Source organism: Natator depressus, chromosome 6 (genome assembly GCF_965152275.1).
Source record: "Natator depressus isolate rNatDep1 chromosome 6, rNatDep2.hap1, whole genome shotgun sequence".
In the NCBI taxonomy this organism is placed as follows: Eukaryota; Metazoa; Chordata; order Testudines; family Cheloniidae; genus Natator; species Natator depressus.
Genome location: NC_134239.1, coordinates 15,795,129 through 15,818,684, shown reverse-complemented (window position 1 = coordinate 15,818,684; position 23,556 = coordinate 15,795,129). Strand labels below are relative to the sequence as shown.

Sequence of the window (23,556 nt, the reverse complement as noted above, 5' to 3'; positions counted from 1 at the left end):
CTATAGCAACAAAGGGGGCTGGGGCTGGGAGGGGGCGTGGCTACCAACCTCAAGTCCCAGAACATTGCAACAGGGGTAACCAGGTGGGCAGGTTCCAGAACATTACAAAAGGGGGCACTATGGCAGCCTGTCCGAGCAGATCCAGGATGGCAGGGAAATGGCAGCTGGCTGGGGAGGGCAGCACAGGAGTTGGAGGGTGACAGGTGGGTTAGAGGCAAGTGGTGAAGGGTTGGGAAGTTAGCAGAGACCAAGCAAGGGGAAAAGTAAGGAATCACTTGCACTCCGGGCTCAACATGGGGGAATTTAGAGTTCAGGTGGGTCTCATGGGTCTGTGAGTGACGACCAGTCACTCGGGGCTTCTTCTGAGAGGGACTTCCTGATAGACTGGAGAAGCTGGATTCAGAGCCAGAGATCTTCCACCCAGCAAACCCCCAGAGAGGAATTTTTCCTTAAAGAAAGCAGTTGAGATCAACCATGTTTATTCCCATTATCCTGCCTAGGGTTTTGGTCGGACATGGGATGGGAGCAACACAGACTTTCTGGGACAGCCACCAGACTATATGCTAGAACAGGGGACGGCAACCTGCGGCACGTGTGCCAAAGGCGGCACGCGAGCCGATTTTTACTGGCACGCTGCTGCCAGCCGGGGTCCCAGTGCAGTGTATTAAATTTTCCCCCGTAGGAATGTGATACTTGCGGAGCACCGGGACTGGCAGCCATAAGTAGTACAGCGTAAGTAGCACATTCCTACGGGGAGAAATTTAATACACTACACCTGGGTAGGGAAGGCTGTGCCTCCCCAAACAGCCCGCCCCCTATCCGCCCCCTCCCACTTCCTGCCCCCTGACCCATCCAAACCCCCCCCCCCCCGCTCCTTGTCCCCTGACCATCCCCTCCCGGGATGCCCCACCCCCTGACTGCCCTCCTCAGAACCTCCCACCCATCCAACCCCCCTGCTCCTTGTCTCCTGACCGCCCCCTCCTGGAACCCCCCACCCCTATCTGCCCCCCCGGGACCCCACCCACCCATCCAAGCCCCCCTGCTCCCTGTCCCCTGACTGCCCCGACCCCTATCCACACCCCCAACCCCTGACAGGCTCCCTGGGACTCCCACGCCTATCCAAGCACCCCTGTTCCCCATCCCCTTGCCATGCCGCTCAGAGCACGAGGACGGGCAGCTGTAAGTAGTACACCGTAAGTAGCACATTCCTATGGGGAGCAATTGAATACACGACACTCAGCCCGCTCACGGTCTGGAGTTCTCAAAATATGTTCTCGCACCACTTATCAAAAATTACACTACAATTAGCTTAAAAACTTGAAAACTTAAAAACTTTGTTTGTATATTACAGTAATTGTTAAAAAATTTATAATGTTAAGACATAGGTTTGATGAAACAAAGTAGTTGTACTTATATGCCTGTGCTTAATTTGTGTTTTCCATGATTTACCTTCTAAAAAAATCTCGCATGTCTCGCACCCCCAGAAAGGGCATCTCGCACCCCAGGTTAAGAACCACTGCACTAAACTGATAAGATCTGCATTTTAATTTAATTTTAAATGAAGCTTCTTAAACATTTAAAAAATCTTGTTTACTTTACATACAACAATAGTTTAGTTATATAATATAGACTTATAGAGAGACCTTCTAAAAAAGTTAAAAGGTATTACTGGCACGCAAAACCTTAAATTACAGTGAATAAATGAAGACTTGGCTACACCAGCTTGGGATCTGAGGGGCCCAGAAGTTTCCTCGAGGTCCTTAGAGGCCATGGGCCATGTTCAGAGCAGAATCCAACTGACCTCAATGGGATCAGGTGGGCTGTGGGAGCCGCGTGAACTGGGATCAGCTCGTTCCCTGACTCTGCTATCTTGCCCATAGCTCTGGCATTATGCGGGGAATTTCCACCTGCACTCTTGGGACAGGCATTACTGGTTGTGCTTGTACAGAATCCATGGTGTTGCCTCCACTCTCTCCCACATATATTATATAAGAATGGCCATACTGGTCAGACCAGTGGTCCATCTAGCCCAGTACCCTTTCTTCTGACAGTGGCCGGTGCCAGGTGCTAAGGAGGGAATGAACAGAACAGTCAATTTATCGAGTGATCCAACCCCTCAGGCCCACCAACAGCAATGCCGGGCCCCAGGGCAGAACAGTCAATGGGCCCCCACTGGTGCCCAGTAAGCTGCTGCCGGCTGGGTGTGCTCTTCTGGCACGGCCAGGGCTTCCACATGCCTGCCCAGCGGCCTTCACCGCCACCAGTACTACCCCGCGCACGCCTAGGAGCATATGCACCAACTTCCAGATTTCCCAGGGGGTGCTTGACACCCTGCTCCATCCTAGAGCCCTTTCCCCAATGCCCCACCCCCACCCCACCTCTGTTCCGTCCCCTCCTCCGAGGGCACCCCATATATAACTGGTGCCTCCCCATAGCGTGTGGGAGGCACGATCTAAAGGGCAGGTCACGTTCCCCCCCAACTGCCGTGCTCTCCCCACCCCATGTTATCTGTGCGGGGGGGGGCGCTTTGTCCCCCTGCTGCGCCTCCCCCCCCCCAGGACTCTCTGCGGCTCTCCCTGGCGGGGAGCAGGAGGGATCCCCTTTTAACCCAGGCCCCTCCCGGTCACTGCTCTGCAGCCTGAGTTACCTGGCTGGGGAGGAGGCAGCTTCCGCTCCCCGCCCGGCTCAGCTGCTGGGGACCCCGGCACCCCAGCCCTGGCAGGAAGTGGAAGTGAATCCCCCAGCCAGACTCTCTCAGGCAGCTGCTGCGCAGGGCTGCAGAAGGCTGGTCCCGTCCCTTCCAATCCCAGCATCTGGGCCATGAGTCACCCAGGCCCGCCCCCCACCTCACCTCTTCCCACCCCCGCTCCTCCCCCTCCGCCCAGTGCCCTCAGCATGCGGCCAAACAGCTGATAGCCGTGGGCGGGAGGTACTGGAGGGGATGGGGACAAGCTGATTGCTGCCGCTGGTGGGAGGCACTGCGGGGGTCGAGGTGGGTGGAAAGGGCCCGCTTGTGGGTGCTCAGCACCCACTTGGTGCCTATGCCTAGGAGCCCTGCAGCCCTAGGCACTTTAATCACCCGGGCCCCTGGGCAATTGCCCCCATTGCCCCCCGTCAGTCGGCCTGCCTGGCATGCACTCACAGTCTGGCAGTCAGAGGCTAGGAACACCCAGAGCACGGGGTTACATCCCTGCCCATCCTGGCTAACAGCCATTGATGGACATATCCCCTGTGAACTTTTCGAATTCTTTTTTGACCTGTTAGTTTTGGCCTTCACAACATCCCCTGCATTCCAAACATTGACTATGTGTTGTGTGAATTATTTCCTTTTGTTTGTTTTAAACCTGCTGCCTACTGATTACATTGGGTGACCCCCTGGCTCATGTGTTATGTGAAGGTGTAAATGGTTATTGCCTTGAACTCATGCTACCCTTCTCCCCAGCATGGAGTGGGTGCATTCATAGTACATAAGAATGGCCATACTGGGTCAGATCAAAGGTCCATCTAGCCCAGTATCCTGTCTTCCGACAGTGGCCAACGCCAGGTGCCCCATAGGGAACGAAGAGAACAGGTAATCATCAAGTGATCCACCCCTGTCGCCCATTCCCAGCTTCTGGCAAACAGAGGCTAGGGACACTATCCCTGCCCTTCCTGGCTAGTAGCCATTGATGGAACATAGTGCACTGTTTTTCAACAATACATGACTGGCATAGCAGGCCCTTGGGGATCGTACCAAGCCAGCAGAATTTAAGAGCTGTCCTGAGATTGCTCCAAATTATGCCAGAGGCCAAATCTGCCCTTGGCAGCTCCGAGGGTCGGCAGAGTGCAAAGGTGGCTTAAAGCCAGCTTGCCCCCCCGCACCAGCTGTGTCATGCACAGCTCTGTGCCCCGGGAACTGGGTTAAATCCTGGGACCGTACAATCATCAGCCCAGATCCAGGGTCGCATTTAAATGTTAATGGTGCTGTAAGCTGGTCCTCTGACTTTTGCAATTATAACAGAGTCAAGCTTTGTGCTAGCACAAGAGAGGGAGATGAAATTGACCAGACAGACAACCCACAGCCTTGAAGCTGATGAGCCTATTGTCATTTTGCAAAAGGAGAGAAAAAGTCAGTCAACTTCATGTTGATGAATCAGTTAAACGCTTAAAAAAATTTCTGTCAGAAGAATTAACGTTAACTTCGCGAAGGATATTTGTTTGTGTGGCTTTTCAGGTACAAGTTTTTTCAACAGAATGATACCCCTTTAACAAATGCTCCTTTCTAATCAGCCCCAAGGCTCATTAATTTGCTCCCCCCACAGCAGAATAGCTCATCACTGTTTGAGCCTAATCCACCCTAGGGGCACGACTGGATGTGAGGAGTAATGTTAGGCGCTACTTAGCAAAGGGTGCAGTGACAACATGTATAGTCTGGTTTCAGAGTAGCAGCCCTGTTAGTCTGTATTCGCAAAAAAAAAAGGAGTGCTTGTGGCACCTTAGAGACTAACAAATTTATTTGAGCATAAGCTTTCGTGAGCTACAGCTCACTTCATCGGATGCATTCAGTGGAAAATACAGTGGGGAGATTTATATACACAGAGAACACGAAACAATGGGTGTTACCATACACACTGTAAGGAGAGTGATCACTTAAGATGAGCTAATACCAGCAGGAGAGTGGGAGGGGCGGGGGGGGGGGGGAGAAAACCTTTTGTAGTGATAATCAAGGTGGGCCATTTCCCTCAGACGTTCTTGTCAGCTGCTGGAAATGGCCCACCTTGATTATGACTACAAAAGGTTTTCTCCCCCCTGCTCTCCTGCTGGTATTAGCTCATCTTAAGTGATCACTCTCCTTACAGTGTGTATAACACCCATTGTTTCGTGTTCTCTGTGTATATAAATCTCCCCGCTGTATTTTCCACTGAATGCATCTGATGAAGTGAGCTGTAGCTCACGAAAGCTTATGCTCAAACAAATTTGTTAGTCTCTAAGGTGCCACAAGTACTCCCTTTCTTTTCATGTATAGTCTGTCACCCTTCCATGGTGAAAGCCTGGGCTGGGGCCTTTAAAACACAAGGATTATTCCCCTAATCCTCCTTGATCAGCATCACGCCCAACCTGGAGCACAGTCTGTGTCTTGTGGATTTATGTTGCAGCGAAAGCTCATGGGTTACAGATATGAAGGACAATGAGAAAGGCTTCCCCTTTGTACAAGGGAATATGGCCCCCTGCAGCCTAGACATTATTCACTGAGTATGACACCCTCCCACCACCTCGGTGCTTGATTGTCTGAGGCTCCATCTCAGCTACAGAGTCCAGATAAGGAACTCAAGCCATGCAGACTCCTGCTCTTAGCTCTGCAGGGCCCATGTTTAGCTGCAGGAAATGACCAAGACAATGGCCGTTCCCCAGGCTAGCGTGGCACTTAATTCCCACCCGTGAGGATGAGATTGTTTTCTGTAAATTATCATGGCACAACGGGGCGTCTCATTTTAACGTCATTTTCAGTGAATCACCTTGGAAACTAAGCAGCCATGGATGTGCAGTAACTAAGCTTTTCTCTGGGAGCTAAGAGGGGAGGGTGAGAACATCAGAAGATCTAACGTAATATCTGGTGCAATGGCTGCAGTTTAATCCACTTTGAACTTGTTATAACTAAGGCTATGAAGCCCAAGGCAGTGGGGGTACCCAGCTGCTCCTGGCCACCGTGGGTAGCTGGGTCCCCGCAGCTACTGGCTGTTGTGGGTGGACCCTCACAGCTCCCTGCAACACCTGCCTGCCACAGGGCGCCGGGTACCCCGCAGCTCCTCACCACCATGGGCGCAGGGGAGCTCTGAATGAGTGAAGGGGGACCCCACAGTTCCTGGCCCATCCCCACAGCTCCCAGCCTCTGGTGGCAGGGGACCCCACAGCTCAGAGCTGCGGAGGAGAGGGACCCTGGAGCTCTGAGCCCCCATGGGGGGTGGGGGCCCCCGGAACTCCCAGCCAGGCCCCTGCAGCTGCCTAGCGGCTCCCCATTTCGTGATGGATATTTTTAGTAAAAGTCAAGGACAGGTCACGGGCTTCCATTACTTTTCTTTATTGCCTGTGACCTGTTTGTGATTTTTACTAAAAATATGTGTGAAAAAATCTTAGCCTTAGTTATAACCTAATGGGGGATACCTGTTCCCTTGTATCTAAGCTAATTATCTCCTGCGGATTCCCCTGCCTATAAATGCAGGGCGTCCCCTTCTCCCTTTAAAGCAGCGCCCTCTCCTACATAGCCCTTTTACCAGCTAGATTCCAGTAGCACCTTCAGACTCTGAGTCAGGCCCGTGAGCTGGGCATTGCACACACACTAAGAGCCACTCATTCCATTGACAAGCTTGCTGTATACGTAGACAAGGCAGAAGCATTATCCCCATTTTACAGACAGGGAACAGAGGCTTAGAAAGATTCAGTGACCCACCCATGGTGTCAGCAGCAAGGCTGAGACTTCAGCCCAGGTCTCCCAAATCCAGGGCAGTGCCTTAAGCAGCAGGCCAGCCTGCTTCCTTCCTTGGGCACTCCCCCTTGCGCCCCCACACCCACCCCTGGTGCTCCCCTGGAAGCTTCCCACATATTCTTTCTATGTTCTCAGTATTTATTATGTTGATCAGGCTGGGGTGATGGGAGGAGCTTCCCCAGCCGGGCAGGAGGGGGTCCCCCTGGCCCCCCGCTCCCTTGGCTGTTACAGGTTGCTGGTGGGTCCGAGACAGCGGTCGAGGAATTTCAGGATCTCCTGCCAGGAATGCTCCTGAGCTTTGGCATGGGGCTCCGGCTCACCCCCCCAGTGCACAGGTTTGGGGCTCCCCCGGATCAGCGAGATGCTGCACAGCGGGGACCCTGGCGGCTCGATCAGGTGCCCAGCCCCGGGGTAGGAGAGCAGGGTATAGTTCTTCTTCCCATGGCTCTTCATCCTCTCTATGGCCATCTCAGCAAACAGCTTGCTGTTAAAATTGCGGTCGGCTTCTCCCACCACGAAGAGCACCTCCCCTTGAGCCTTCTCCACAGGGATGGCGGCAGCCGCGTGGGCTGGGTCCCGGGGATCCCTGAAGACATGGTAGTTGTCCAGGGCCCCCATCTCTGTGATGAGCAGCTGCTCAGGGCAGTAGGGAATGTGGGGGATGTGGATCCCTTTGTAACGGAGTGGCGTGCCGTTCAGGAATCCTGTGCCATTGATCCAGACCGCGGCCACCACCTGCTCTAAGAAGGCAGCCATGGCCAGCGAGACCTCAGCCCCTTTGGACACCCCGATCGCTCCGAGGCCTGGGCCTCTCACCTGAAAAACCCATGAGAAGCCACACTGGAACAATCATGCCAACAGCCTGGGAATCTGCAATTTGGAGCCAGCACAGGATGGTACCAGGAGGAGCCTGCAGAGGGCGCTGTGACACAGACGAAGATGGAGCCTGCACTAGCCAATCCCGCCCTAGCCAGCAAGGGGCACTATGATCCTGGGGCAGGAACCTGCACTGCACAGCCCCATCCTCCCCAGTGGTGGCACCGTGACATCAGGGTGGGGCAGGAACCTGTACTGCCCAGCCCCATCCTCCCCAGCAGGGGCGCTGTGATACCATGGAGGGGGAGGCGCCTGCACTGCCCAGCCCTGTCCTCCTTAGCAGGGGGCAATGTGACCCCAGGGCAGGAGCCTGCATTGCCCATCCCCATCCCCTCCAGCGGGGGTGCTGTGACACCAAGGCAGAGGAGGAGCCTGCACTGCCCAGCCCTGTCCTCCCCAGCAGGGGGCACTGTGACACCAGGGAGGGGTGGATCCCATGGGTGAGAGCCATTGCCAGGACCTGCTACATGTCAGATATCTAGCTGGAGCCTGAAGCCCCTCGTCCAGTGGCTGTGAAGGGACCCTAGTGAAGGAGTGGGACATACCTTGGGGTGTTTCAAGAGCAGGTTGGCTGCTTCCTCGAAATACTCCAGGTCCACCTCCGCCAGCACCTGCGGCAGGTCGTCATAGCCAAAGAACGCCAGTGCCAGCACGGCGAAGCCCCGGCTGGCGAGCAGGCTGGATCGGAATTCAATGAGCCCGCCGGCCCCGCCAAACATGTCGATCACCCCCGGAAAGGGGCCCGGCCCTGCAGAGAACGGGGGAGAGAGGCATTGTGGGGAAAGGGAAAAACACAGCAGTTAGTTATGGCAACCCCAGGGCTAAGGGCTTAGCTTAGCCTTAGCAAACTAGGGCTCAGCAGAGAGGGAGGATCACAGGAACAGGAGTCTATTTCACTTGTGCAAAAGTCTTCCATTGAACTGGATATCAATGGAAGTTAGAGGCCTAAATACCTTTGTTGATCTGGGCCACTCCCTCTTAAGAAACTCCATATTCCTGTCCTTCATGTGTTGAGACCATGGCCACGGGACTATCGCCAACTCTCACCATTTTATCCTGAGGTCTCGTGAGATTTGGGGATTTTCTTTAATGCTCGTGCGGATTTCAGCTTTCTTTCTTTTTTTAAAAAAGTTCCTAGCTCCCATTGTTGGAGAAATATTAAATGTGACCCAAACACACTCAGGAAGCAGATGGCCCAATAGAAAGAACCCTATATTTATTATTTTTCAAATCTCAAGATTTTTAAACCAATCTGGTGATTTTTGAACACCTGGGGTTGGCAGTCCTGTACCTCTGTTTTCTCTGAGGTGCTGAGCAATTAGTTTGGAAGTTTTTGTTCTATTTGAACCCCTGAGAATTGTCTCTAAAGAGAATTAACTTCTTGATGAGCATTGAAGTGGTTATAAGTGGGGAGGAGGGGAGGGCAGGGGAAGAATTTTTTTTTATAATTTCAATAGATAGTATTGATGTTTATTTTAAGCATTTTTTCTATTTTTATTGATTTACATTTTCACAGTTGTGTAAAAGTTATGGATTTTAAGCATGTTTAAAAAATTTTATCGATCAAAATTTTCACTGTTGTGGAAAATGATGGGGCGGGGTCAGACAATTATTTAATGGCAGCAGATATTGAGATTCAAAAAGTTAAAGCTTTACAACCGTTAAAATACAAACTATCAACATGACATCAGAATATAAAAAGGCACTATCCTTCCATCAAACTAACGATCTCAGCCAGCATTTTTCTTACTTTATCGGCAAATTTGGATTATCATCGATGGAAATAATTTTCCGTCAGTTTGTGTGTCTCTGGTGAAATCAATCTTTACTGATGTTTACCAATAAAAAGCTAAGTGCGTTTATAAGCTCCACCTAAACCCAATCTTTGGTCCAGGGAAACCAACAGCCTGTGGTTGCTGCAGGGTTGTGCAGCCGAACTAGCTCGGCTAAAAGCTACAATATACTCCCCCAGCCAGGCCTGCGGAAGGGATGGCCTCCAGCTGATGAGCCCACTGCTTGGGGTCAAGGAGGCTGTTGCAGTGGGACTCCAGACATCTGCCTCAGCAACCGGGAAGGGCTTGTTATTCACTATGACAGGGAATCAGGGTGATTTAGGAAGAGAACAGGGATGAGTCCGGCTTTGTGCTGAATACAAATGTTCATGTGTCAGTGGGTGGCATTTCTGTGACACCATGGAGGGGAAGGAGCCTGCAGCTGTCCAACCCTGCCCTCTCCAGCAGGGGGTGCTGTGACAGTGAGAAGGGGGACAAGCTGTTGGTCCTGCTGGGACACCAGGGAGGGGAACAGAGTCCACAGTGAGCTTACCTGATGGTCATGCCCTGTTGCAGGGAGACTGACCTTTTGGGGTGAGGGGTACAAGAGGATCTTGTATATGCAAACAGGGCAAGACAAGCACCAGAGAGAGGTAGGAAGGGGACGCCAGGCTGGACTGGGAAGGGAGGAGAACAGGGATAAAGGATGCAAAAGGCAGGGATGCCATGAGCCAGTTTCCTCACCAGGAGGCAGGAACAGGGCCCCTCGGACCCGGCCCTCCTTGATTGGGACACGCTCCACTCCGGGGCCCACATACCACCTCTCCACGGTGCAAGTGGCCAGGGGCACCAGCTGGGGTGAGGGAAGGAGCTGGCAGGAGTCAAAGAGGTCGAGCTGGAAGCAAAAGGGGCCGCTCATCACATCCCGTTTCACCAGCCTGTGGAAGAGCTTCTCCGGCTTGAGGAACCAGAAGAGGCCCATGGGCCAGACGCCCACATAGTCACCCCCCGTGGCAGCTGCCCGCTCCAGGTCCACCTCCCCAGCCTCGTCTGCCCGGTAAAAGGCTCGGGCCCGGAACTGGACCCCCCTCTCGTCCGTCAGCGATGACTGCAGGGTCACCAACTGGGTGGGTGCTAGGCCGGAGACATGGATCCTCACCGGCATGTCGACCAGCGACGTCTCAGGCGTGACCCGGAGCTGGATCATGACTGATGGGTGTTGGGCTTGGAACCTGGGAAAGGGGGAGTCTGGGGAGCAGAGTGGGGTGAGGGAAACAGAGGAAAGGGAAATGGGGGGACGGACTGTTATCAATGGGAGAAGCTAGGAAAGGTTTGAGGGGGCAGGGAAAATACCAGCAGCACTAAGCTGTCCCTCCTCTGTCCCCTGGTATCCCTGCCTCCCAGGGGGCAGAAAATGGGGTGGCTGGGTTTGGGGCGGGGAACCGATTGCAAGACCGGAACCTCCCCCGGTGACGCTGGCAGGGAATAGTTAGAGCCGGCACCCACACACCCCTGCCCCTAGCTCCCTGACCCGCTCCCCCAATGGCAGACCCCCAAACCCCACAGGGTCTGACTTTCCAAGGCTGGCGCCTTAACAGGAGCTTTGAGTCCCACACTCGGGGATCTAAAAACTGGGCTCCCTGCCCCCCCCCAAGTCCCTTCAGTGCCCCCACCTCTTCCTCCAGCCCTGGGGCCCCTTGATACCCCCTCCACTCCCCCCGGCCCCTCGGCACCCATCCCCCCCGCGCTGCCAGGGGCCGTGCAGGCCCCCAGAGCTAGCCGCGGCGCAGCCAGCCGGGCCCTCTGTCATGTGACCCTGCAGAGTTCCCGGCCCGATGGAGCGTGGCGCTGGGTCGCTCCCCTGCCGCTGTGGATACGGGGATCGCGAGTGAGGCGGGGCGAGGCCGGGCTGTTTCCTGCCCATCCCGCGCTGAGCGGCCGGGGGGGCACAGTCCCCAGCGCCCCCTGCCTCCGCTCCGGCGGCGACCCTCCTGCGTGGGGCGCTTTGAGATGCGCCGCACACGGGCGGGGAATTGCTGCTGCTAGGGGCGGGGCGGGGCAGATGCTCTCACGCCTGCTACGGCAGCGTTACCGTCCCCTGAAGCGTCGGGGGCCGGCCGACCCCCCTCGGGCTCCGGGGCTCGGAGGACCCCCTCGCCTCTGATCCAGCCTCGCAGCAGTTCCGGGTGCCCCCCCGCCCACCCCGGGGCCTGGAGAGCTGAGGGTCACCGGCAGCCCTGAGGCCCCCTTGCTTCTGTCCGAGGGCCCCGTGCTGACCCCGAGCACAGCGCGCAGCCCTGGCGCAGCCCGATCTACCTAAGGTACCGACCCGGCTTCCGCTGCTGTCAGGGCCGGTGGTGCAAGGATGTTTGCACCCTAGGCGAAACTTCCACCTGGCACCCCCCCTCCACCCTGAGGTGCCCCCCCCGCGACACCTCCCCGCCGCCCCCCATCCGCCCTGAGGCGCCCCCCCCGCGGCAGCTCCCTGCCGCCCCCTCTCCCCTCGGGGAGCTGTGCAGCAACTCCCCGCCCCAGCTCACCTCCTCCTCCTCCTCCTCCTCCCGGAGGAGGCCGCCACTTCTCCCGCCTCCCAGGCTTGGGGCGCCAATCAGCTGTTTGGCGCTGAAGCCTGGGCAGGAGAGAAGCAGAGCCAGGCGGTGCTCAGGGGAGGAAGCGGAGCAGAGGTGAGCAGGGGCAGGGAGCGGTTCCCCTGGGCGCCACCCCACCCCCCGTTACTTGCTGCAGGCGGCCCTCCCCGCGGCCCCCTGCCCCCAGCTCACCTCCGCTCCACCGCCTCCCCAGAGCGCGCTTTTGGCCGCCCCCAACCACCTGGCGCCCTAGGCGACCACCTAGTTCGCCTAGTGGTTGCACCGGCCCTGATTGCTGTAGTATCTGAGTGCCTCACAGTCTTTATCGTACCATTATCCTCATAATACAGATGGGGAAACTGAGCCACAGCGAGGCTACATGCTGGATTCACAAAGAGACTTAGGCGTCTAACTCCCAGATGCTAAGGGTGACCATATTTCCCAATGGGAAAACAGGACAGTGCATGGGGCTGGCCCGAGCCCTCCCCTCCATGGGGCTGGCTCAAGCCACTCACCTGAGCCCCCGCCTCCACTGCTTGCCCAAGCCCCCTCCCCATGTGGGGGGTCAGGCAGGGCTTGGGCGAGCAGCAACGCACAAGTTAGATAGGGTGACAGTATTTCCCAAAGGCTGGGGTTGGTGTTGCTGCTTGCTTGAGCCCTGTCTGCCCCCCTCCCAAGCCCTGCCTCCCCCCCCCCCCATGGGGCTGGCATCGGCAGTCACTTGTTCCCCCCCCCCCCCAGCACGTTCCTCTGTACCTCATTTTTTTGACAAAAGTGGGCATTTGTCTTGTTTGCTCTTGCCAACTGATCAAGCTTAAAAAAGGGTTTGTCACCTGCCCAGCTAACCCCGTAGGAGCCTAAACTCACTCCGCACCTACATTTTTGCAGTACAGGTTTGTTGGGTGCCTCTGTTTCTGCCTTTGAACATTCACACTGCACCCTCCTGCTAGGCTGGAGCTGGTGCCTGGTAGGTGAGTTCTGAGCAACACGTGACTCTAGCCCTAAGTGATTTGCCCCAGGTCCACAGGGAGTCTATGGCAGAGCAGGGATAAAGGGTCTGTCTCTGCTTCACACTGGCGCTGGTCAGGCCAGTACCTTTTGACTGAACTGGGTCTAGATCAGGGCCCACGCGGTCACTGACGCAGCAACTCCATGTGTACCCAACCCACGCTGATGCGAATGTAGCCAACATCAGGGATCAAACCTGTCATCATCCCTACCATAAACCTCATACACACCCCACCTGAGCCAAAGGATCAACTCTGCAGATTGTCACTAAGTAGTCAGCTATCACAGCTGCTAAAGGAGACCCGATTCCCTGTGCTAAGCCAACATGTCACCCCTCCACTCCCGCTCCGACTCCCACCTTCCTCAGCTCTCTCTCTCTCACCCCCACCACTTCCCCAGAGTCTGAACTTGGAAGACAGGGCAGTACATAGGTACTGGAATTAGGGGTATAACCACAGTCTGTGGCTGGAAGTATACAGGTTTTACAGTTTGGTTCAATGGCTCTCAGCACCCCCACTATACAAATTGTTCTGGCACCTCTGGAGCAGTAGGGAGGGAAATCTGCTGTGGGAGGCCCATGATCCCATCCAAATTCAGCCTGCTCCCTTCCCAGCCCAACTCAAGGGAATGGATGCTCCCCACGGCTTGAAAACTCCAGCCACCAGACACCTCAGATACCGCTGTGATAGGCTCCAGAAGCTAGGCCAGGGTAAGAGTGTTCCCTGAGCCCAGGAGGAAAATCAAGGTCTTTTTACCAGACAGGAAGGAATGAAGGTGAGCTCCTTGAGTCTGCGGGAAATCTCCAGGGCTCCACGGAGATGGAGCAGTTTTCAGGGTTCCCCCCTGGTGTGTCTGCAATGGGCCAGAGTTGCAGGAGAGAGAAGGGTGTGAGAGATCCAGGACTTTGCTCTTCATCTAACCCCACAAACCTCTTGTTCTCGCTTTATATCTCCCGCCCTCCTGGGATGCCCTTTGTGCTCAATAGTGGAGATAATCATTAACCCGGAGGCACAATCAAGCTGGAAATATTTCCCTGTCTCAGAGGGCACTGCACCATGACTGAGGGGCCAATGAACCTCAGACTTGCCCACTTAACCCCCTCCTATCCAAGCCCTGTGTTCCCACCAGCTCTGCCAACACCCCTCAATCCCAACCTTTAGCTCCCACTGCTGTTCCAGCCCTGGACTGCCCACTCTCAGCACTGCCAGTGCCCCTCAATCCTAACCCAGAGCTACCTGCTATCTTAGTGTGGGGTTACCTCCCACCCCCCAATCCCCTGCTGCCCCTGGGCTTGGCTGCCAATGCCTCTCAATCCCAACTCATAGCCCCTCAGTGCCCCCTGCCATTCCGATCTCATCCTTTCTCTGGCTGTTCAGGGCAGGCTCTGTCTCCCACTAGGAGTGTATTCAGCACCCAGTGTGTTGTGGCATTTAACGGCTACCCTCATCTAAAAATAAAGATGAACTAGGCACCACATTTTCCAAGGTCTGAGGTGCTTACAATTGCAGCCAGGCACCTAGTGGGATTGGCAAAAGCTGCTTGCCCCACGTAACCCCTTGATCCCACCACCAAGGGGTTAGCCTGAGAGCAATCACACCTGTGCTCCACAGCCAGCCAGCTCCAGGGTGAAGTTCAAGGCCCTAATGGTGGAAGGACCTGGCTACTTCAGAGCCTGCTGCTCTCCCCTGCGCCAGCCTGGCCTGAATCATTTATGACGCAGCGCTCCTCTATCTAATCTCTCTATCCATCCAGGTACTTTATACTGTGCTTATCTCCATGGGATCTGGGACACCATAGGAAGGTAATAAAGGCTGGTTCACTGTCATAGGACCCTGTCTGTCCCGGTTCCTAAGGCTCATTAGTAGGCAAGAGTTTCCTTACTGAGAGAAAGCAAGGGCAGAGGAGAAGTCTCTGTGTTGCAAGGTAGTGTGGCCTAGCAGACCGAGCACAGGACTGGGCATCAGACCAAGATTCGTGCTTCTATTCCCACTGCTACAACTGACCTGCGGTGTGATTTTGGCCAAGGCCCTTGCTTGTTCCCCAGTTCCCACCTTTTGTCTGCGTAATAATACCTAGTTCTTTATATCGCACACAAAGGTGGTCAGTATCATCATGCCCATTTTACAGCTGGGGAAAGTGAGGCACAAGGCAGTGAAATGATTTACCCAAGGTCACCCAACAGGCCAGTGGCAGAGCCAAGAATGGACTCCAGATCTTGAGTCCTAGCCCTGGTCTACACTGGGACTTTAGGTCGAATTTAGCAGCATTAAATCGATGTAAACCTGCACCCGTCCACACGATGAAGCCCTTTATTTCAACTTAAAGGGCTCTTAAAATCGATTTCCTTACTCCACCCCTGACAAGTGGATTAGCGCTTAAATCGGCCTTGCCGGGTCGAATTTGGGGTACTGTGGACACAATTCGACGGTATTGGTTTCCGGGAGCTATCCCAGAGTGCTCCATTTTGACCGCTCTGGACAGCACTCTCAACTCAGATGCACTGGCCAGGTAGACAGGAAAAGAACCGCAAACTTTTGAATCTCATTTCCTGTTTGGCCAGCGTGGCAAGCTGCAGGTGACCATGCAGAGCTCATCAGCAGAGGTGACCATGATGGAGTCTCAGAATCGCAAAAGAGCTCCAGCATGGACCGAACGGGAGGTACGGGATCTGATCGCTGTATGGAGAGAGGAATCCGTGCTATCAGAACTCCGTTCCAGTTTTCGAAATGCCAAAACCTTTGTCAAAGTCTCCCAGGGCATGAAGGACAGAGGCCATAACAGGGACCCGAAGCAGTGCCGCGTGAAACTGAAGGAGCTGAGGCAAGCCTACCAGAAAACCAGAGAGGCGAATGGCCGCTCCGGGTCAGAGCCCCAAACATGCCGCTTCTATGATGAGCTGCATGCCATTTTAGGGGGTTCAGCCACCACTACCCCAGCTGTGTTGTTTGACTCCTTCAATGGAGATGGAGGCAATACGGAAGCAGGTTTTGGGGACGAAGAAGATGATGATGATGACGAGGTTGTAGATAGCTCACAGCAAGCAAGCGGAGAAACCGGTTTTCCCGACAGCCAGGAACTGTTTCTCACCCTGGACCTGGAGCCAGTACCCCCTGAACCCACTCAAGGCTGCCTCCTGGACCCAGCAGGCGGAGAAGGGACCTCCGGTGAGTGTACCTTTTAAAATACTATACATGGTTTAAAAGCAAGCATGTGAAAGGATTACTTTGCCCTGGCATTTGCGGCTCTCCTGGATATACTCCCAAAGCCTTTGCAAAAGGTTTCTGGGGAGGGCAGACTTATTGCGTCCTTCATGGTAGGACACTTTACCACTCCAGGCCAGTAACACGTACTCGGGAATCATTGTACAACAAAGCATTGCAGTGTATGTTTGCTGGCGTTCAAGCAACATCCGTTCTTTATCTCTCTGTGTTATCCTCAGGAGAGTGAGATATAATCCATGGTCACCTGGTTGAAATAGGGTGCTTTTCTTCAGGGGACACTCAAAGGAGCCCATTCCTGCTGGGCTGTTTGCCTGTGGCTGAACAGAAATGTTCCCCGCTGTTAGCCACAGGGAGGGGGGAGGGTTGAGGGGGTAGCCACGCGGTGGGGGGAGGCAAAATGCGACCTTGTAACGAAAGCACATGTGCTATGTATGTAATGTTAACAGCAAGGTTTACCCTGAAAGAGTGTAGCCAGTGTTTTATAAAATGTGTCTTTTTAAATACCGCTGTCCCTTTTCTTTTCTCCACCAGCTGCATGTGTTTCAATGATCACAGGATCTTCTCCTTCCCAGAGGCTAGTGAAGATTAGAAAGAAAAAAAAACGCACTCGAGATGAAATGTTCTCCGAGCTCATGCTGTCCTCCCACACTGACAGAGCACAGACGAATGCGTGGAGGCAAATAATGTCAGACTGCAGGAAAGCACAAAATGACCAGGAGGAGAGGTGGCGGGCTGAAGAGAGTAAGTGGCGGGCTGAAGAGAGGGCTGAAGCTCGAATGTGGCGGCAGCGTGATGAGAGGAGGCAGGATTCAATGCTGAGGCTGCTGGAGGACCAAACCAGTATGCTCCAGTGTATGGTTGAGCTGCAGCAAAGGCAGCTGGAGCACAGACTGTCACTACAGCCCCTGTGTAACCAACCGCCCTCCTCCCCAAGTTCCATAGCCTCCAAACCCAGACGCCCAAGAACGCGGTGGGGGGGCCTCCGGCCAACCAGCCACTCCACCACAGAGGATTGCCCCCAAAAAAGAAGGCTGTCATTCAATAAATTTTAAAGTTGTAAACTTTTAAAGTGCTGTGTGGCATTTTCCTTCCCTCCTCCACCACCCCTCCTGGGCTACCTTGGTAGTCATCCCCCTATTTGTGTGATGAATGAATAAAGAATGCATGAATGTGAACCAACAATGACTTTATTGCCGCTGCAAGCGGTGATCAAAGGGAGGAGGGGAGGGTGGTTAGCTTACAGGGAAGTAGAGTGAACCAAGGGGCGGGGGGTTTCATCAAGGAGAAACAAACAGAACTTTCACACCGTAGCCTGGCCAGTCATGAAACTGGTTTTCAAAGCCTCTCTGATGCATACCGCGCCCTCCTGTGCTTTTCTAACCGCCCTGGTGTCTGGCTGCGCGTAACCAGCAGCCAGGCGATTTGCCTCAACCTCCCACCCCGCCATAAACGTCTCCCCCTTACTCTCACAGATATTGTGGAGCACACAGCAAGCAGTAATAACAGTGGGAATATTGGTTTCGCTGAGGTCTAAGCGAGTCAGTAAACTGCGGCAGCGCGCCTTTAAACGTCCAAATGCACATTCTACCACCATTCTGCACTTGCTCAGCCTGTAGTTGAACAGCTCCTGACTGCTGTCCAGGCTGCCTGTGTACGGCTTCATGAGCCATGGCATTAAGGGGTAGGCTGGGTCCCCAAGGATACATATAGGCATTTCAACATCACCAACAGTTATTTTCTGGTCTGGGAATAAAGTCCCTTCTTGAAGCTTTTGAAACAGACCAGAGTTCCTGAAGATGCGAGCGTCATGTACCTTTCCCGGCCATCCCACGTTGATGTTGGTGAAACGTCCCTTGTGATCCACCAGAGCTTGCAGCACTATTGAAAAGTACCCCTTGCGGTTTATGTACTCGCCGGCTTGGTGCTCCGGTGCCAAGATAGGGATATGGGTTCCGTCTATGGCCCCACCACAGTTAGGGAATCCCATTGCAGCAAAGCCATCCACTATGACCTGCACATTTCCCAGGGTCACTACCCTTGATATCAGCAGATCTTTGATTGCGTGGGCTACTTGCATCACAGCAGCCCCCACAGTAGATTTGCCCACTCCAAATTGATTCCCAACTGACCAGTAGCTGTCTGGCGTTGCAAGCTTCCACAGGGCTATCGCCACTCGCTTCTCAACTGTGAGGGCTGCTCTCATCTTGGTATTCATGCGCTTCAGGGCAGGGGAAAGCAAGTCACAAAGTTCCATGAAAGTGCCCTTACGCATGCGAAAGTTTCGCAGCCACTGGGAATCGTCCCAGACCTGCAACACTATGTGGTCCCACTAGTCTGTGCTTGTTTCCCGAGCCCGGAATCGGCGTTCCACAGCATGAACCTGCCCCATTAGCACCATGATGCATGCATTGGCAGGGCCCGTGCTTTGAGAGAAATCTGTGTCCATGTCCTGATCACTCACGTGACAGCGCTGATGTCGCCTCCTCGCCCGGTAGCGCTTTGCCAGGTTCTGGTGCTGCATATACTGCTGGATAATGCGTGTGGTGTTTAATGTGCTCCTAATTGCCAAAGTGAGCTGAGCGGACTCCATGCTTGCCTTGGTATGGTGTCCGCACAGAAAAAAGGCACGGAATGATTGTCTGCCGTTGCTCTGACGGAGGGAGGGGCGACTGACGACACGGCTTACAGGGTTGGCTTCACGGAGGGTTCCAATAAGAAATGGTGCACCTAAGTTATTGTTCTTATTGGAACAAGGAGGTTAGCCTGGCCTCTGATTGATACATGGCTAGATTTACCTCACTGCACCTTCTCTGTGAGTGACTGCAGTGTGACCTAGAGGAATGAGTCCCCTAGACAGGGGAGGAGGCAAATGAGTATAAAACAAATCTGGTCTATTTCTTGTTTTGATCCACTCCATCTATCTTTTACATCTTTGGCTGGCAGCAGACGGTGCAGAAGGACATATTGCCTACCTGCTCACCATAAGACGGTTCAATAGGACTGACTGCCGGACTTAAGAGAATGACCTGGTCAAGTCACTAAAAATTTAGTCCCTGCGCCCATGTCTGCCCAGGCGCTCTTGATCGACCTCACACAGGCGACCAGGAGTACCTCGGACATGACGAGGACGGCTACCAGTCGTATTGTACTGTCTGCTGCCACAAGGCAATGGGTTGCTGCTACTGTGTAGCAATGCCGTGCCACGTCTGCCAGCACCCAGGAGACATACGGTGACGGTTACCTGAGCGGGCTCCATGCTTGCGGTGGTATGGCGTCCGCACAGGTAACTCAGGAAAAAAGGCGCGAAACGATTGTCTGCCCTTGCTTTCACGGAGGGAGGGAGGGAGGGAAGGGGGGACTGACGATATGTACCCAGAACCACCCGCGACAATGTTTCAGCCCCATCAGGCATTGGGATCTCAACCCAGAATTCCAATGGGCAGCGGAGACTGCGGGAACTGTGGGATAGCTACCCACAGTGCAATGCTCCGGAAGTCGACTCTAGCCTCGGTACTGTGGAAGCACTCCGCCGAGTTAATGCACTTAATGCACTTCTGTGGGGACACACACACTCGAATATATAAAACCGATTTCTAAAAAACCAACTTCTATAAATTTGACCTTATTCCGTAGTGTAGACATACCCCTAGTCTAGTGAGCTATCCACTAGGCAATACTAGCTTTGCACAGTAGGGACTGTCTCTTGTGTGTACCCTGATCTCAGGCAGGATCTCTATTCTGTGCCGGGTTTACAATGGCTCCAGTGGCTCCAAGGAGCCGGGCCTATGCTCAGAAGAGGCCCCAGCCTGCTCCGCTTGCACTGCGCCCCGAGACCCTGCTGGCTCCCCTCGCCCACCACTTGCTCCTCTCGGCCTGCCCAGCGGCTAGCCGAGGACTCCGCTCCACCCCCTAGCCCCACCCCCTGCTCCTCTCAGCCCCCTGGCTGGACCCCAGTGCACCTCCGGCTCTGGGCAGTCTCTGCTTCCCACCACCTGTGGGGCCCCACCTGTCTCCCCAGAGCTGAGCTGCCTGGGACTGGTGCAGAAGCCTGTCCAGTCTCAGCCAGGTGTGTGTGGGGTTGGGGGGAAACAGTGTGGTGGGCTTGGCTGGGCCCCTCCAGGCAAGCGCATCTTGAGGGACCCTGGCCGGGGCAGGTCCTGGTCTGGCTGATCGCACCACTCCTGAGGGGCCAGAGCTATTCCCGGCCCTGGGACCAGCCCTGGCTGCGCTGCCAGCTCAGCCCAGCAGACACAGTCACCTCCCAGCAAGGCCAGTGAGTACAGCCGAGAGGCAGGATGTGGCGGAGTAGGTCTGTGGGGCGTGTGTGGGGGTGCTGGGTTGTGAGGGGGCAGGGAAGATCTGTGTGTGTTGGGGCAGTAGGGAGTGGGGGTTCTGTGGAGGGTGCTGGGCAGTTGTGGTGGGGCTGTGGGCAGGGGTGGTGTTGTGCAGGGCACTGTGTGTTTGTGGGTGGGTCCAGGGGGCTCTGGCCACAGGGAGTCAGGGGGTGCTGGGTGGGGTAGGCCGTGTGGTGTGGCATGGGCCTGCCCCTGAGGGAAAGGGATACGCTGGCAGCACAGGGCCGGGCAGGCCACTGTGCGTCTGGCAACTGCTGGTTTGTAAATAGTGCCCTCGCACTGGGCGGAGCGGAGCCACCCCTGCCATGCCCCTTTGCCTGTAGCTGACCTCCCCGTGCCATGCTCCATTGCCTCCTTGGGAGCCCACAGATATGTTTGGAGCCGGGCCCACAAAAGGTTAATCCGGCCCTGGCGGCTACTGTGCTGACAATGCATCTAGAGCCGCATGACCTGAGAGGGCCACAGCCTGGCTCCTGAGAAAGCCCTGCCTCTAACCCACCAGCCTCTTGTTACAGGCAGCTCCATCGTTCCTGCTGAGCACAGCCGTGGGCCTGGCTTGCCTTGAGCCCTGAAGGTCAGGGAGAAATCCTGACTCTAGCCAGATCAATGGCAAAACCCTCACTGACTTTAATAGAGTTGAAGTTTTTACCCCAGCTCTATTACCACAGACTTGATTCACTGCCCACTGCAGAGCCAATGCAGTGCCTGGAGCCAGAGGTGATGCTGGGCTTGGAGCAGCTGCAGGTTGTTCGGCGCTGAGGCCCTTGCAAGACTTTCTCCGAAACATTCGTTAGTTGCAGAATCCAGCATTAATAGCAAACAAGCCCAGACTCTGAACAGCTTCTCTAAACCCCTTCCCAGTTGTTCAGCCTCCACTTCCTTCCCACTCCAGCTGTCCTCCTTTGGCTTAAAGTTCCAATTGTTACCGCTGGCTGGGAGGTGCTGCTTTGATCTCCATGTGTGGCTGAACTTTTAAACTATTCCCAGGTGTCTATAACCTATGAGGGAGACTTTCCTTCCACAATCCATACATCTGTATCTACATAAACCCATAATAAACCACTGGTGGCTCCACAACCTGTTCCTGCTAAGCCACAGGGGCTGCCTTAGAGTCTGCAGCAATGGATGCCCCACCTTCTCTGGCCTATGCCTTTTTAGCAGTCTGGACAGTGGCAGTACGGGAAGGGTTAAAGATCCCTGAGTTGGCCCCCAGGGGAACAGGGTATGATAGCTGCATTGCTCAGCCTGATGAGGAAGCAGGGGTGGGGAGACAAGGAACCAGTCTGAATTCCCAGAAGTGTGAAAATGACTTTTCTTGCAGAGAAACTGGGACTGGATTTCTGCCTCTCAGGCTCAGTGGGAAGACAAACAGAATTTTTAAAATAAAAAGCCAATTTATGTCTTTCTACACCTAGAAGGTAGGTAATTATCCTGTGGCCCACAGAACCCCTTATTTATCAGCCAGCTGCTCCTATTACCCCTAAAACAGGACTCCAGGCACTCCTACAAGAGCCTGCCTATATTCACAACTTAATCCTCAATTTGTTTGGTTTTGGTAAGTGAAATGGGGTGGCATACCCTAGAGGAACTGCCAGGGTTTTACCAGGGGGCTTCCCTCTAACCTGTGGAGGATATGGATACCCTTCTGCTCAAAGGATTGACCCTCAGGCAGTAATCCTTCAACAACAAAAATAATCTTTATTTAACACAATATTTCCTAATAAAGTAAATCTAAAACATATTAAGAAAACAGCAAATTTAAAATATATTAAAAGAAATACATTCATATTTTCTTAACAAAAGCATAGAATTCTATTAGCACAGATGCACATTAAAGTACTCAAAATTGCAATATCCTACAACTGGAAAATAGCTTTAAGTGGTTACATTCTATATGCAGTGGCTAATCACATATAGGATACTGACAGCAAGTTCTTAAACATTAAGCATATATACACAAATATCCAGCTTTATTATCCCATACACACCTATTCACTCAGTTTATTTCTCATTATGGGCTTACTTTCCTGTTGGTTTTCCTTCCCTCTACTCTAGGTCCTTCTGATCTGTCAGACCTAATGTTGTCACTGCTACTTTGTTTCTGCTCTCTGTCTTCTTATGGTTTCAACTCTTTTAGTTGAGTTTCTTTTTCTTCTCCCACTCATTCCAACTCCTTCCACTCACGCTGAGGCAGACAAACTAACTAAAGCCTGTCAGCTCTCTGCCTTATATACAGATTTTAGCTTATCCTGATTGGCTGATAATGATTGGGATTTAAAAGAGAACCAATCAGCTTCAAGGCCTTCACCTGTCAATCAAAGCTGGACCTGACTGAAAACCTGTGCTATTAAGGCTGGACCAGTTTGAAGACCTGTGTTCTACCTAACTGACCCCTCTCTTTAGGTTTTTGGAGTGACCTTTATTTCACCCCCAACCCGCCTGCTTGCCCTTGGCCAGATCATTCTAAGTCCTCCAGTTTGGTTTTCCCAGCTTTGATTTCTTGCAGCCGCCATAACCGCTTAAAACCATCTTTATTAACTATTTAAATCCTCATGATTATTAAACAAATTATACATGTATATGTACCTTAACATTACGTTTCACTGTCACCACTCCAATTTCACTAATTCAAACAAGCCCAAATCTCAATTTCTCCCTGCTTCAACTAATGGTAACAGGTCAGCACCTTTAGTTCTGGACAGTGCTTCTAGTGCTGTATTTCCACACAGAATAGGGCAGCCAGAAAAATCTCTTGTATCAGTCCCCTCCTTATTGCGTGATATACTTGTTTATCAATCCAACACCTAATTAGTGAGTTCAGTGGATGTTCAGTTTTGTCCAGCATTAGCTCAAGGCTCTCCATGAGACCAAACAGATATTTCTTCTTGCTGGCACAATATCTTGTCATCCTTGATTCTGCCTCACTAAGGCTGCACACCTCGTGCACCATTATAGCTCTTTTAAGACTTGTGGACAGTATATGCTGCAGCTGCTTAAATTTCTCTTTGGGCAAGCACACCAAAATGATAAGTGTAATTGCCACCAAAACCTGAAACACCAAAATTATTACTAAAGGATGTAGAATAGCATTAAAGAATCCTGTTGCTGTGGGAGACCATTCCAAAAGTATCTTCCACCACCTATGTTTAGTATCTTTTTGTATTCGTTCCATAACTTGTTCATCACTAGAGTGGTGTGCAATGATCATGACTTTTTGTGTACTTTCCTGAGCTATCTGTAATTGTTTTTGTAAGTCAGAATGCCTTAATAGCT

General features: G+C 53.4%; 2 protein-coding genes across 2 annotated transcripts; one reads left to right on the top strand and one right to left on the bottom strand.

Annotated features, from left to right (window-relative positions):
* Positions 1 to 5,000: 5,000 nt before the first annotated feature.
* On the bottom strand, positions 5,001 to 13,637 carry LOC141988710 (acyl-coenzyme A amino acid N-acyltransferase 1-like). The gene is made up of 4 exons (XM_074954618.1): positions 13,463 to 13,637; positions 9,856 to 10,359; positions 7,885 to 8,087; positions 5,001 to 7,279 (listed from the first exon to the last, which is right to left on the bottom strand). The coding sequence occupies exons 1-4, from the start codon at positions 13,620 to 13,622 to the stop codon at positions 6,689 to 6,691; spliced, it is 1,458 nt and encodes a 485-aa protein (XP_074810719.1). The 5' UTR covers positions 13,623 to 13,637; the 3' UTR covers positions 5,001 to 6,688.
* Positions 13,638 to 14,283: 646 nt separating this feature from the next.
* Positions 14,284 to 16,980, top strand: LOC141989718 (uncharacterized). Its single transcript, XM_074956644.1, has 2 exons — positions 14,284 to 15,871; positions 16,460 to 16,980. The coding sequence occupies exons 1-2, from the start codon at positions 15,289 to 15,291 to the stop codon at positions 16,978 to 16,980; spliced, it is 1,104 nt and encodes a 367-aa protein (XP_074812745.1). The 5' UTR covers positions 14,284 to 15,288.
* Positions 16,981 to 23,556: the final 6,576 nt, after the last annotated feature.

Excerpts from the sequence above, each read along its gene's own strand:
- LOC141988710 (XM_074954618.1), bottom strand. The coding sequence starts at position 13,622 with ATGAAGAGCAAAGTCCTGGATCTCTCACACCCTTCTCTCTCCTGCAAC. Across the intron at positions 8,088-9,855 it reads GGCCCTGTTCCTGCCTCCTG|GGCCGGGCCCCTTTCCGGGG; the intron begins GTGAGGAAACTG and ends CGTTCTCTGCAG. Across the intron at positions 7,280-7,884 it reads TGCTCTTGAAACACCCCAAG|GTGAGAGGCCCAGGCCTCGG; the intron begins GTATGTCCCACT and ends TGGGTTTTTCAG.
- LOC141989718 (XM_074956644.1), top strand. The coding sequence starts at position 15,289 with ATGCAGAGCTCATCAGCAGAGGTGACCATGATGGAGTCTCAGAATCGC. Across the intron at positions 15,872-16,459 it reads AGGCGGAGAAGGGACCTCCG|CTGCATGTGTTTCAATGATC; the intron begins GTGAGTGTACCT and ends TTTCTCCACCAG.